The 15,130-nt window shown below is 44.9% G+C and overlaps 1 protein-coding gene across 1 annotated transcript in view; it reads left to right on the top strand.

Annotated features, from left to right (window-relative positions):
* Window positions 1-15,130, top strand: part of Alk (ALK receptor tyrosine kinase) — a 643,754-nt gene that overhangs the window by 549,395 nt on the left and 79,229 nt on the right. Inside the window, exon 9 of the mRNA XM_027933420.2 lies at window positions 2,144-2,313. Within this exon, the coding sequence (XP_027789221.1) occupies window positions 2,144-2,313 (170 nt within the window). The remainder of the gene's footprint in view (window positions 1-2,143; window positions 2,314-15,130) is intronic.

Raw genomic sequence — 15,130 nt, 5'->3', positions numbered from 1 at the left:
TCTCTCACAACCTAATTTGCCTAAAATGTAGTGTGGGAAGATGAGAAAGTTCAGCAGTCAGCTGGCCCCCCATAGACATGACAGGGCTGTTTCTCATGGACATGCTCATGTCACTAGCAGACTCTGCTTCTTACTGAATATTTCCTAAGAGCAATGAGAACTGGGCAGTTTAGAACATCGTCAGGTGGCTGAGAGATAGGAGATTCTCTCCCCTTCCCTGGAACCTGATCTCCAGAATGCATGAAAGTACAAATAAGCTTCAGAGGATGAAAAGTTGGTTCACCAGAGCTGGGAACCTGGTAAAGACAGGAGTGGCTGCCTATGTTTGTATACCTTTTTATTCATTCTGACATTGACTGGCTCCAACCATGTGCCCAAGCTTGACAGTCACTGAGTACAAGATAAATAAGACAGTTCCTGCCTTGCAGTAAGGAAAAGCAAGGCATGTCCCATGAGGATCCCAGTCACCTCAGTTATAGGACTTCAGAGAAAGAGGAAGTCGTTTCTGAGTAGAATGGTAAGAAAAAGCTTCCTGAAAAGAAAATCGATGTCCTTTTTTTTTTAACATGAGGAGAAGAAAAGTGGAGGTAGAAGAAATGGAAGGATCAAAGGTACAGGAGCAGAAATACGTAAGGCAGGTGTAAATCTTGCAGATAAACTGGTATGGGGGAGTCTCAGAGCCTTCACTGAGCTTCTTGTATGGGGTCCTGGGTGAAAATTCAGTCAGACCCCCCCTACTTGTCTGATCACTCCAAGGGAAGCAGACTATTCTCCAGTTTCTTCAAATCACAAAACACTGGCTTATCTTATAATCAAAATGTGGTGCCAGTCAGAACTTCAACCTTGATCTAAAATTAGGGCTTCTTTCCCTCCCCTGCTCTGACTGTAATTGGTCCTGCTGCAGAGGGACAGCCTGAAATCAGGGAAGGGTGTGATCAGTGACATTTCCGGTTCCCCATCCAGCTTCTCCTCCTCTTCTGTCTTCTTGCTGACCTCTGACCGTTCAGGATTGTAAGCATAAGAAAAGAAACACAAAGGGACCAAGAAAACTCTTAGTTGGCTGGGATTTTGGGGGGGATCTGGTATTGGTGTTCCCTGCACATGTGTTTGAGGCTTGTGTTTCTCACAGGGACACTTCCATGGTTCCTTCAGAGATCTACCTTTCTCTCCGCCACCTCCACTGTGACTTAGGGTCTTTTATGTTGACTAGAACATATGTGTCTCAGTTACAGGTGGTCACTTCCTTCTCCCTCTGCCCTTGGGCATCTCAAGGTACCAGCAGCTCTTCTGCTATGGTCGGTGTAGCCCTCTTGGGCAAGATCTAAAATGACCCACAGGGCCCACTTGTACTTGGCTCCCCTCTAGACTGTGAAACATTCATGAATTTCTTTGCCTAAGGAAACTCTGGGGATTTATGTTTTCCAGATAGAAAAACTTTGAGTTTTCTGGATAGACACTAACCTTACACTCTGCTCCCCAAACTGCAGGCCAAAAGTATCAAATGTTTCCTGAGGTGTCATGAAACTACTCTCTCTTGATTTGGGGTGAAGTTCCCTTCTTCCTTTGGAAAAACAGGCACCCTCATTCGGGAAGACACTGTATTAAAACATCTTGATATAAAGGGTTTTGTCTGACCTTACCTACCAAGTCACAGAATCTCCAGTTAACTAATACATAATGTGTTCCTGCTGTTCAAATAAGAGCATTGGAATCTTTGGGGAAGGAATAAAAATCTATTTTACCTAAATCAGTCAAAGAAATTGAGTCAAAAAAATCATTTGCCTAAGATTGCAAAGTGGATTGGGGCCATGGACAAAAATTTTTAGCTACTCTTTAGGAAATTCATTGAACACTCCACTGATCTACCTCCAAGAAAGAATCTTATAAAATCTAGACTGTCAACCTAAATAAAGCTCCAGAACTACCCATAGCTTGTCCCTGCACAGCTCTTTGAACTTAATGAAAGCCACGTTGGGAGACAATGAGTAAGATCAGGCAGTGGGTGCCCTGCTCTCCTCACTGGGCCAATCTCAGCTGAGTCTCCAGAAAAATCCTTTGGACTTCCACTGATAACCCAAGAAGGGGCCCTAAGGTTTCCTTTCCATGCTAACACCTCATCTTTTGGCTCTTCTCTCCCTCGTAGCTCCGAATGTCCTGGCTCATCCGTGGAGTCTTGAGGGGAAATGTGTCCTTGATGCTAGTAGAGAACAAAACTGGGAAGGAGCAAAGCAGGATGATCTGGCACGTTGCCACCAATGAAGGCTGGAGCCTGTGGCGGTGGACGGTGTTGCCTCTCCTCGACGTGTCCGACAGGTGGGCCTCTCCCCGTCCCCTCTACCAGGCCCAGTGCTGAAGGGCGCCATGTCTTCCCTCCCTGGCCCCATGCCTTTCACCCCGGACAAACATGCACACACATGTAGATGTGCACACTTTCTGCAGGTTTTACCAGGAGCACAGGATTCTCCAAGGGATTTGGGTGCTAATGGCATTCGTCTCCCACATCTCTAATCTGGTCTGATCTGCTGCCTCCAGTATCTATCTGTAGGAAAACATTAAATTGAGCAATTCACATTACTCCCAAATAAGATCCAGACGTTCTATGTATTTAGCATTTTCTCTTACTTGGTGCATTTTATTTTACTTTCCCATTTGGTATTTTCTTTTCTCCTTATTAACAATAAAACCTTCGAGGAAATAGGACAGGCCTCATCATCCACCTCACTCCTGTCCTTTTGCAAGGGGATAAGACAAGAAGAAGGGGTATGAAGTGCCATCCACCAGGCATCAGAGTCAGGACTGGCACCCAGACCTGACAGAGCCCACTCTCTGTGGAGTCAGGTCCTGAGGCAGGTCGATGAAGGCAGATGACAAATTCATCAGTAAACAGGAGACTTTCTACCAGAGATCCTGGTTTCTGTTTGGATTCTATCCCTGATGGTCTCTGTGACCTTCGCTATTTTGAACCTCAGTTTCCTCGCCTTTAAATGGAGAAGGTTGGGCTAGGAGGTTGTTAACTCTGCGTGGCACTGAAATGGAGCAGTAACCCACAGAGTTCAGCTGCCACTTGTCTCCCCAGGATGGCACTGCTCTGCCACCTGCAGTTAGCCTGGAGCAAGCAGTATTTGTGTAGACAGCCTGGCACAGTAGCACTCATGTGACACTCTGCTGTGTCATCCTGAACATTCGGTGGTTGGTGCTGACCCCTTCCTGACCAAAGAGCAGGGGAGGGTCATTTCTAAAAATGGAACAGACAAATAGACTGGAAAAAGAAAAAATAATCTTTCATAAGCCAAACATCGAACCTTACACTCCAGAGCAACCTCCACACTAGTCTCCTAAAACATGATCAAATTATCATCTGATGGAGTCACCTCTGATATAGGAAGGTCAAGGGCTCAAGGCAAAGTGGAGGCTGAAGCCAGTTAGCATGCAGCTTTGTAAAGGTTTCAAACTCTCCCCGCAACCTCAGAGTTTGCTAATCCAAGGGCTCATTGCTGGAGCTCTGCTGGCACAGGAAGAAGGCACCTTCCTTACTCTGAGCACAAGTTACCCACTCCTTCATGTGTGGGTTAAAGATCAAAGCCCATAGATACCAAGGCAGTGACCCCAGGAAAAATGGATTTAATTAAAGTGCAAGAAAAAAAAATCATTTGGGCACTACTTACCACAGACTCCTCTTTTGTTCTTTGGGATTGTGAGACTGGGCACCAGGGATGGAGAATAAGAGAGTGATGCCAAAGTCCTCCCTCCTGGGAGATGCAGAATTAATTCAGATGATTCAAAGGGTTTGTTTCTCCTTGATCGAGCAAGACCTCTCTCTTTCATAGCCACTCCAGGGAATTTAAAGCAAGTAAGATGTTGACTGGGTTCACTCCCATCCACGAGAGGTGCATGTGAAAGAGACTTTGTTCTCAGCCTTCCTCCTTCTTGTAAAGGCTGTGTACCAGATTGACATCTTCAATATTGAGACGGAGACCAAACTGTCCAGCGGGAATTCAGACAAAGGCTAGCTTGGTTTGAGGATGCCTTGTGACCCAAAAAGTGTGCAATTGCAGAAAACAAGAGAGCCTCCATTGGTGGTGAGCCTGCATGCTACCAACATGTGTTAGAAGCAGGCTTCTCAGAGCTAGAGTTGATATGGGAGGCATTGGGACCCAAGGAAAACGGAACTGCAGGAGAATGAGGCAAGCTGAAAGCAAACTAGATTGCACTTGTGACTGGCCCATAAAACTACAGAAACTCTGGATGACAGAGTCTAGGCTTTAGAATCAGAGAGTCCCAACTTTTAAAACTGACTCAGCCAGTATGTGTTGTGTGACCTCATCCCCTTAACTTTAACCTCTCTGAACCTTAGCATCCTCATCTTTAAAATGAGAATAACAAGAGTACAACTTCACTGGATTGCTATGAGACCAAATGAATGATTGTCCAAAGAACTCATGCGTAGTAGGTATCAATGAATTTTGTTTTCTGCATCTTTCATCCTTGTCCTTTGGGTTTGTGGCCTTAGTAATAATGTATTGAACCGATAGCACAAATCACAACCACTGAACTTCTGATTCAAGTCATGTTCTATAAAACAGAGATAATAAGTCTCCTCTTGAGTTTGGAAAAGTAAAGTACTTGGGGAAGAGCCTGGCCTGCATTAAATGCCTAATCAGCAATAACTGATAATAACAACTGTAATACAATAAAGACAATACTCCCCCTCACACACACACACAATGCCTCAGTCTGCGATGGCCAATTTAACAATAATAGCCAGTCATGCAAACCTAAGATAACAGTGGGGTTTTTATTAGTTAACTGTCATCAGTGTTCTGCTGATTCCTCATAAGGAGAAGTCTCTGATGAGCAAGAGCCACCCACTCTTCCCGCTTCCTTTCAGGAGAGTGGGCTATGCTACCTGCATTGCCACAAAATGAAAATGGGAAAAGGAAGAGAAGAGAGAAATAAAAGAAATAAAGAGGAAAATGAAATGGACAAAGGCAAATAAAAGCCAAGCCTCTCCCTCCACCCCTAAGGGGGGGCATGAACCCCAACCTCCACTTGCATTCACCCAGGAAGCTCACTCGGGCAACTCCTAGCTTCCGCCATTCAGCACCGGCCTGTGGACAGCTCCCCGGCACCTGCCCTTAAAGGTGTCAGGAGCTTTATTTCCTAAGCTATCCCAAAATGCCTCTGCTCCCAGGTTCCCCAACCTCCACACATTGTGTTTTTAAAAGGAGATTTATCCAGAGCTTAGAGGTTAGCCCTGAAGAGCTCCTGAGCTCTAGACACTAGTCAGCCTCTGGGCATTACATGAATAATCTTTTTAAACATAAATCTAATTATTTTCCTAACTTCCTGCAGGTGTTCAGGTGCCTTTCAAACTCTTTAATTAGACCTTCACTTAGGCCCATGTGTGACCTGTCCAATCTTAATTTCACGAGCTCTTCTTGTCAGCCTTCTCTCCCCATCACTCTGCCCAGAAACCACATGGAACTTTCCACTCAGTTGTGCCGCGTAATTCTCACCTCCAGGCCTCTGCATCTGCCATTCTCTCAACCTTAATGTTTTTTCTTTATCTTTACTAAATACCACCCTTTATTCACTTTAAAAAAAATCTTCCGAGACCCCTAGACTATATATTTACCTACAATACCTTCTCATGACTCTTGAGATATCCCTATACTACCTTGTCATTCTTTACTGTCTGTTTTTTTTTTTATGTCCAAATATACAGACCAACAGGGCAGGGATCATGTCTGTCCTCTGTATCACTGCTTCTTGAGCCTGATACCATGCCTAACACACAGTTTGCCCAAGAAGTCCGTGTTGGCAGAATGATATATTAAGAGAAGTTGTGTATGCTTCCAAATTCCAGCTGAATGAACTGAGAATTCCACTTGGTGGAATCTGGCACTCCTCCTCTGTTCAACCTGTGTCTCACAAAGACACAAGAATCACTTTGTTATAACAGTATTGCAAAACATTCTGTATATCAAAGCAACACCTGTGTTCTGTCAGATGAGCCCAAACAGCATTTGTTACTCTTGTGACAAGGAATCCTCTCTAGGGACTTGCCTGATACCTGTGCTTTCTTTGTCTCTGGTCATTGTCCTGTCGGAATCACTTTATAAGAAAGACTTTGATCCTAATCATGTGCCCTGGTCTCCTTGTGAGTAGACAGCTAGAACTGGGCACTTGAGACAAAAGAGCTGTAGTCAGATCATCCCCACCAGGCAGTCATCCCACACAGGCTCATAAAGGAGAGATGCAAAGAGGCTAGCATCAGGGGGCATTGATCCACAGAATGATATTCCTTCTATTTACAAATATGCAGAGTGTTAGAAGTAATGTAATAGTCTGTCATCATTATGCAATTATAGTAACTCTACAAAAAGAGTAACAAGAAAAACCTCCAGGAGCCATGCTCAAGCTGTTCTGAGCAGTGGCAATACCCCTGGAATACAGATCTCTGCTCTCAAGGTAATTTTGAAGGACAACACCAATTCAAATATGGACTTGAGGTGTGGTTGGAAGTTACCTCGTTACTTGACATTCACCTCATTTAACTACTATAATTTTCTTCATTTTCTTCATTTACTTCCTATTTTATCAGCATCCTCCCAACCCCCATCTCAGTGGCCATGCTTTCTGCTGGAATTAATTCCACTTGTTCTCAAAATGGAAGAAAGGCAAGTTCTTCCCCCTTAATTTGAATTGTCAGACTCTAGCAGGGACACGCTCCTGGTTTTCCTCTTTATAATCATAGATCTTACTCAACTAAATACAATTTCCCCGACCATCCTAAGCTTTGACGTGCTTACAGAGCAGAAGCTGCTAAGTTCAACTCATCATGAGATAGATTTGGAAATACCATGGATCAAATCATGTCCCACAAATCATTGCAATTGTACAGTCAGATGTAAAGTACATAACTTACCACACCTGGGTAGGCTCCATTCCCCAGCACTGTCATTAGAAAGGCTTTTAGCTGTACACTATATACATAGTCTAACAAGAAAAAACGTTCCCTCCGGAGATATTTAAGTTTCCTGTTCCTTTTGCATCCTTTGTCCTAAACGATAAGTGGTGTGTTTCAGAAATGCATCTTTCAAATGAGATCAGTTAAACTGCGAGTTATGTCTTCATGCATTTAGACCAGAAACTCCACAGAGCCAAGATTTTTTTTTCCTATTCAACTTTTGTTTATCATCCACAGAATCCCCATTTTATACAGGGCACTATGGATTACAATGCTCTATCTTTCTGTAGCATCTTTCATAAAAAAGAAAGGCATTAGAAGAACATTTTCATTACTCATTCTTGCCTGGGTAGAGAAGTAGTAGATTGCAGTGAGATTCTGGGTAGACCTCAGTTTGCAGGTCTAGACATGCCTCTGGAAAAGTTGTGTTGAATTCACATTTTCCATAAATTGCATTGCAGCTTCTCTTACAGCCTTGAGGAGTTTTAAATAATTAGAACTAGCATTTGTTGAGTGCTTGCTGCATACCTGTCATTCTAACAGGTACTTACCATGCATTATCACCTTTCATCCTCAAACATCCCCTTGGGAGAGATAATACAATTAATCCCCCTTTTTATATGAGGAATGTGAGGGATAACGAGCTTAGATAATCCACCCCCCATCCTTAGGCCAGGTTGCTTCCTATGTGCCTCCTGAGGAAATAATTCAGAGTGCTCATGGTCAATGTTAGCTCTTATTATTTTTTTAATTAATTTATTTATTTTAATTAGGTATGTATGACAGCAGAATGCATTTAGATTCATTGTACACAATTGCAGCACACCTTTACATGTCTATGGTTGTACACGATGTAGCGTCACACCATATGTGCAGTCATACATGTACCTAGGGTAATGATGTTCATCTCATTCTACCATCTTTCCTGCCCCCATGCACCCTCCTTACCCTCCCTCCCCTTTGCCAATCATAGTTCCTCCATTTTTCCCATGCTTCACCCTCCCCATTATGGATCAGCATCCACTTATCAGAGAGAACATTTGTTTTTTGTTTTTTTAGAATTGGATAACTTCACTTAGCCTGATATTCTCCAACTCCATCCATTTACCTGCAAATGCCATAGTGTTATTATCTTTTAACACTGAGCAATATTCCATTCTCCAGAGCCTTGTGCATGAAGCTCTTATTATTAACAAATAGCTTGGTTCTGGGCATTTTTAGGCCACACCTCTTATTTGCTTCCAGGTAGTTATGTCTGTTTTTCATTTGCATCCCCCAAATCCCACCATCTTAATTCCCACCACCACCTCCTGCTCAATTCCCGCCCACCACCCACCCCCACCTGCCTGCTTTCCTCTCCTCAGGTCTGCAGGTGCAATGCATTCGCCTCACCAGCAGGGGAGGACTCTCTCCTTTTCTTTCCAGGACATTGAGTCCACTCCCCTGGGTGTCTTTTCAGGTCACCAGTCAGCATGTCTTTGACCATTCCTACATCTATGTACCCACTCCCAAATGAGCCCAGGTTCTGATGGGCCTTTGCTGTTTGCAAATGTAGTAATGTACCACCTCTAACAAAGACATAAAATAAAATATACGAACTTATACATTTCACGAATCACCCTGTACCTGAGAATAAATTTCACTTCCAAAAGGACTGATGCAGGAAATCCAACCATGAGGTTGGCACCCTGTGCGAAATAGAGCCCCTCTCTGTCCCTAGGAGAGAAGCATAGGGCCAGGCCCTGCATTCTTTCCCCTCCTTCAAGTTTCCATCTGCTTTGCCTCTACCAGTTAGTCCCTCCCCAGCGAGGAGGCACACCTGTGCGGAGGAGCTGATGTCACACCACTGCAAACCCCATAAGCCAGCACCTGCTGCCCTCTGCAGGACAGGCTGCTGCGACTGTCACAGTGGCTCCTGCACCTCCTCACTCTCCACACCCACAGAGGTGCACTTCCACCATGCACTTCCACCCAGGGTGTTTCACTCCTTCACAGCATGAGGTACCCATTCAGGCCCACTGCGAGTGGTCAGGGAAAATGTCCTCCATTTTCAGACAAGGAGACCAAGGCCCAGAGGGGTCCAATAACTTTCCTGAAGTCCTATAGGTCACTAGGCATAGAGGCTCCTCCATAGAGGCCCAGTTTCCATTGCCTTCCCCTTCACCAGGCAGCATCCTGTGAAGATTCTCAAGCATAAAATGGTACCATCCTTCATTATTCCTCAGGCATTGTGCATTTGGTGTCCCATGATGGGCTTGCCTAGACAAGTAGCACAGCCCCAGCTCTGAAGGTGGGTGTACCATCTAACAGGGAGGCTGGCAGGAAAACAAGACTGCTGCATGGCAGAGCATGAGAGCTGGACACAGGGACCCAGGGAATCGGAACAGCTCAAGGCCCAGTAAATCCACAGCCCACTGGGGTGCCTGCTGGGAAGCAAGGCAGGTGCTATGCAGGAGTCTCCTCCACCAAATATGCCCACACCAACAGAAGCAGAGAGCAATGGCTATTGCTCAGAAACTATGGCTCAAAATAAGTAAATAACTGTTCAGAGACACACAATTAGCTAGCAGAAGATTCAGGATTCAAGCATCATTTTCTAGCTCAAAATCTCACTCTCTTTCAAAGCCTTGCCATCATGGTCAGAAAAATCTCTTCCATGAATCTGTGTGACAATAGGCAGCAAGTGTCATCTCACATCAACTGATGGAGGAACCATGAGGATGGAGCATGGCCTGGGCTGCCCAAGGCCCTGTCAGGAAGCTGTCAGCCGTGAGGTCAGCAAACTCCTGCAGGGCCCAGCCCCTCAGGCAGGATCCAGAGAATGACTCTGGTCTGTAAGAGCAGGCCAGGCCCAGCCTTGGGAGAACTGGGCCGCCAGATAGGTCATCCCAATAGGGGTGTGGGCATGTGGTCAGGACACAGGTAAAAAGCTGGGAATCAGATGAATATCCAGGTCTCCATAGCATGACAAAAACCTGGTCAGTGAGCCTGAAGCCTATGCATGTAGCACCCTTGCACAAGAAAATTGTATTCATGTCCCAGAGAGCTTGAGTACCCTCCTTAAATGCACCCTACCTGGCTCACTAGGGTGCCCAGTCCTAGGGCAGTGCCAAATATGCAGCTGTAAGGGAAGGGTATTATAGGGTCCTGCAGCCACCAGGGGTAAAGTGGACCCATATCCAACACCCCCAAGCAGTTCAGTTATCACCCCAACCATGCCAGGTGAGCACACCTGAACACCTAAGCTTGTGCTACATACACTGTTAGTTGGGGTAACACTACCTGACATAACAATAAACATCCAATCCTCAGAACTGTGTAAAAATGAAATACATTTCTTGCTTTTACAAAATAAAAAATGAATGTGTGGGTTCATGAGTGGCCTTCCACTTGGTCATTCAGGGCCCCAAGCTCCTTCCACCCTGTGCTTTCACCCTTTTCTTCAGCCTTGGAATCCTCTGCATTCAGCCAACCAATGGAGAAGAACATGGGGCGGGAGGGTCTGTCATAGAAAGATTTTTATGAATCATCACATCTGTTCACTCTCCATTGGCTAGAATTCAAGCACATGGCCACACATACTGCAAGGGATGCTGGGAAATGTAGTCTAGCTGTGTGCTCAGAGAAGTGGGTTAGATTCAAAAAAAAAAAAGAAAAGAAAGAAATGAGATGTTGTGTCATGGAATAAGCCAAGGAATACAGCTCCCATCTGTGGGCATCTATCAGTATTACTTGAGAATACTGCTTCCTCATTTAGCAACTCTGAGCATTGATCAAGCTTCTTCTCCACAAAGCCTCATAATTCAAGGCTGAAATCAATTCCAGGATCTATTCTGAGGTATGAATGTTTCATTCCCAAAATTTTATGATGCGGCAAAAATCTTATTTTCTGGCAGAAATCACCCCAGAATTTTTCTCACTGAATTTTTCTTGTCTAAAAACAAAAAATAAATAAATAAACGGGAAAAAAGAACTTTTTAAAAGTCTTAAAACTAGCAAAACAGCCTAGGGCCTGGTTCACAAACTTAACTGAACATTATGGTGAACTGGAAAACTCTCTTCCTCCCCCACCACCAGAGATCTGGGCCCCATACACAGAGATTCTGATTCAGTAGATCACATGCTGGACAACCACATTTGGTTTGATATGTAACCACATTTGAAAGTCACTTGCATAAAATAACAGATCCAGGTCTCTTGTGGGCAAGACAGGGAATCAAGAAGTATATGGAGAGGTGTCATTGGCTGTCATGCTGTTGGCAAAAGTATAATAAACCCCCATCAAGCAAGAGGGTAGAAATGAGTGTAGAACCAGCCTCTTGGGCCTAAAGGATGCTGAGAGCACAGGGCACATCATTAAGAGGCTAACAGTCATACACCAGCACTGTGCAGGGTCTTACAGAGCATGGCGGGTGTTCAGATGGTACAGTGATCTTCCAATTGCAGAGCAGTCCAAAGAACCCTCATGGGGCAGGGGCGGGGAAGATAGACTAATAAGCCAGTCCTCGAGAAAAATTAGGTATTAGGGAAAAGGACCAAGGACTTTCCAGAAAGGCCATCATGTCAAGCAGAGGCTTAGAGATAGGAATGTTTTCTACAAGTTCAAGAATAACCAACTAGGTTGTATCAGAGAACCTCAGGTGGTCCTCTTGGAGGTCAGTGGATGTGCATCTTGAACCAAGTGCTTTACACATTTTTAAATCCAGAGATGGGCTGAAGAGTGGGGTTACTAAAGCATGGAAACCCCTGGAGGCTCTTGTGAGTGACTAAATGTGAAATAATTGGACCCTCAAAGTGGAACTCAAAACAGGGGAAGAACAAAGCCAGAAAAGAATCCCCTCCATCTGCTGCCTTCCAAGTGGCTCCATTGGCTCAGGACAGTTTGGGTTCAGCTGTCTGAGAAGAAGGGAAGAGATGTGGCCAGTGGCGCAGCATGCAATGTGCAACCAAGCATTGATATGTACAAATCAAGCATTCATAACTCTAGAAGGATCTGGCCCTGTTTTTTTCTCAGAAAATAGCCCAGATCATTGGAGCAAGGAGTAGATTAGCAATTCGGAGCTTTAAATCCTATTTCTAACACTGATTTACTGTGACGTTTGGGACAAGCTGTTGCTTTTGATTGCTAAGTTTCCACAATCAAGAGTGCAAAGCAGTGAGACAGATCAGACCCATGAGCCTGGTTTAAGAGGCAGTCGCTCAAAATGGCACTAAGTGAACCCCTTTAGAATAACCGATGTTCAGAGAGACCTGCTCAAATTTTCCTGGTAATGTCCACAGCTTGGTTACAAATCAACAGATGCATATGTTTTTCTTAATTCTAAATACTTCTGGAAAATGTAATTCTGTGTTCTCAGCCCTGACTCCCACTAGGCACAAAGTCTGAAACTGGGGGGTAATTGATCTTCTGATATTTGAAGCAAAGCGGAATCTAATTCTACATGAGCTGTCCCCCAGAGCCTCCCCGACACAGCTTCCACCCTCACGTCCATGTAAATGATTCACTCATCTTCATTTCCATCTGAGGCATATACCTAGATCTCAAACTGCCTGACTGGCATCCCACCCACACCTTCAGCATGGCCCCGACCAGCATACCCACTCCAGAGTGATACTTCTGTCCACAGCTCTGCCAGTCTCCTAAATATTCTGTTCTTCAAAGTCCTTCTTGACTTCTCTCTCACTACTGAGATTCAATGTGAATAATATTGCATTGAACTTTGAGGAGTAGAACTAAAGGGAATTTCAAAAATCTCCCAGTCGGTGGATAGTATGAGTTGTAGGTCTGATGGAACCTTCAAGGGCAAGGTCCATGACTTACACATCTCTATACTCCTGTCTTCACCCACAAGTGTCTTACTCATGATGGGGGCTATAAGACAAAGAAGAATATACGTAATTTGAAAAATGTTACAAATTTGCTGCCTGTGGAAGCAAAGATTTCTAATAAAAATATAATTTGAAACAGGAACAATGAAGTAGAATCTCATGCTGAATAAAGACTTCCACCATGAAAATACCATGTTCCACAGATTTTTTAAAACCAAGATGCAACTCAGATAGTGACTTGCCCAAGTCACAGAGATCCACCAAGTATTCAGTCCAATATTCTCTCTCCTCTACTTTTTGACACTCAGCACCCCCACCCCAACAAGCAGAAAAGGTTACTAAAAAAGAAAAGACTACTCAAAAAGATGTTTTTGTCAGAAGAGAAGAAATCTAGCCACCACCATTTTCGTAGGTCCCCTCCCTGTTAGGGCCGCCATCTCTGGTATCATTTCAGCCCTCCAAGCCACAAGCCAACACAGAGACAGAGGCAGAGAAGAAGTTGAGTGTAGGAAATGTCTATGTGTCCTGAGAAATGAGAAGAGACAGCCCATTCTCGGAGAAGAATAGATGTGGGACCTTCTAGGTCTAGATAGTTCTCCACAGCCCGGGTTGTCCCAAGGAGCTTCTTTTTCTTCACTAACAGTGTAGACTATGTATGAGTCTAGATGATATTAAACAAGTTGGATGGTTCTTCAAGGAATGGCAGAAAATAGCCCAGGAAGGGAGAGGCCTGAGCCTTCATCTTGCCTCTGCTACTTCACAAAACGTATATAACCTGCCAGATCCAATGATGCTCCCTCTGTATCGCCCCATCCCCCGCCCCTGCTTTCTCCTTCCTCTTCTTCTCTTGCCATCTCCCTCCCTCTCTCTATTTGCCTACCCCCCCAGGGACTTGGCACAGTCAAGCGTGTGGGTCAGAAATTTTTGTGCATAGGCACCTCCCCTGCTGGCTAGGGCTCCAGAAAGTAAGGCCTGCCTTCTTCTTGCCTGGCCCCTTAAAGCCTGGTGTCCCCACTAGAATGCAGTTGACATGGCACAGATTGAGGGACTGAAAGAACAAAGGGGGGGACTTGCTAGAAATGGGTTCCACCCACCCTGTAGTCTGGACCTTCCTTGTGGAGGCTTTTCCAATTGATGACACGTCAGGGCACATGAAGGAGCTGGGACCATTTGGTCTCAGCCTGCAAAAGTGAGCAAAGAAAGCGAATGCTTTAAAGCCTCGACTGAGAATGTGGAAGGGTCTGGGGGACTCTCCATGCCTGCTCAGCCAAACTGAAAATTCATTTTCTCTCTTATTTCCAGAAGGACTCCTTTATGAAGACAGACCTCATTGTAAAATATCTCCATGGCTTTTGGCAGCCCTGGAAGGTCTATGTATTGATGTTTCCTCACTGTTCTTGTTGCCCAGAAGGGAAACAAAGTCAGGAGGTGGCAAATTGCTTCTGAGAGTGGGATTGAGTTGGATGGGGAATGTTCCCAACTCCTGAGTCTGACCTGTACCATGACCTGGCCCACTCTACTAAGCCAGATCCAAAGACTCGTGGAGTCAGGACCCACATGTTCTGCTTTGGCCACATTGAACCTAAGCAAGACTGGTCCCAGGAATTCAAGGCTGCCCATCAGCCCCTCCTCTTGAGCCAATAACTGAAGTCAATTATGCAGATAATAGGATGAGGGTGGCAGTGCTTTTTCATCACATACATTATTCTAATAGAAATGCATCCTGCGCCCTGAGCCTTATGACAGTCCATTTTAGAAGATTTTAGCCAAGCAAATCAACTGCGCAGTGAGAAATTGGAGAAAGTGGTTTTTCTCAGCAGTGTCTGCCAGTTCTATCCTAAGCAGCCAGATCCCAGATGAGCCCCAGCTGCGAAAAGGGATGCAAAACACTCCCTCCTTCCAGGGCCAGTAAGTGGCCAATGGAGGAATCTGAGACATGGTGCCTATCTATTGCGTGTTTTTAACCCTGTCCAGTTATTCTTTCCTGCCCTCTCCAAAGTATTGCTATTCCCTCAGTCCACATTCAGACATACACCTTTTTTTTTGTCAGCTACTTAAAATCATTAAGTGAACTTAATTAGGTTTGTTAATCCCTAAGGCTGAATGGGTGGCAAATAAGGCCTATATTCACTGTCCATTAACAGTCTGTTGCTGGAATGAGATGGTGCCTTTTTCGAGCTGTGTGTGAGCAGCATCCACATTTCCTAGGCAGGGACCTGCTTGGTGAGTCTCTGAGGCACCCAATTCCAAAGCTGCCCCTCAGAACCTGGCCCACTGCCCAAATGGCCACCTCCCAGAATCCCCCTGGGTCAGTTTTCAACAGGCCTCTCT

The sequence above is a fragment of the Marmota flaviventris genome, chromosome 14 (assembly GCF_047511675.1).
Source record: "Marmota flaviventris isolate mMarFla1 chromosome 14, mMarFla1.hap1, whole genome shotgun sequence".
In the NCBI taxonomy this organism is placed as follows: Eukaryota; Metazoa; Chordata; class Mammalia; order Rodentia; family Sciuridae; genus Marmota; species Marmota flaviventris.
The sequence above is the reverse complement of the archived record's forward strand: the minus strand, read 5'-3'. Positions and strand labels throughout refer to the sequence as shown.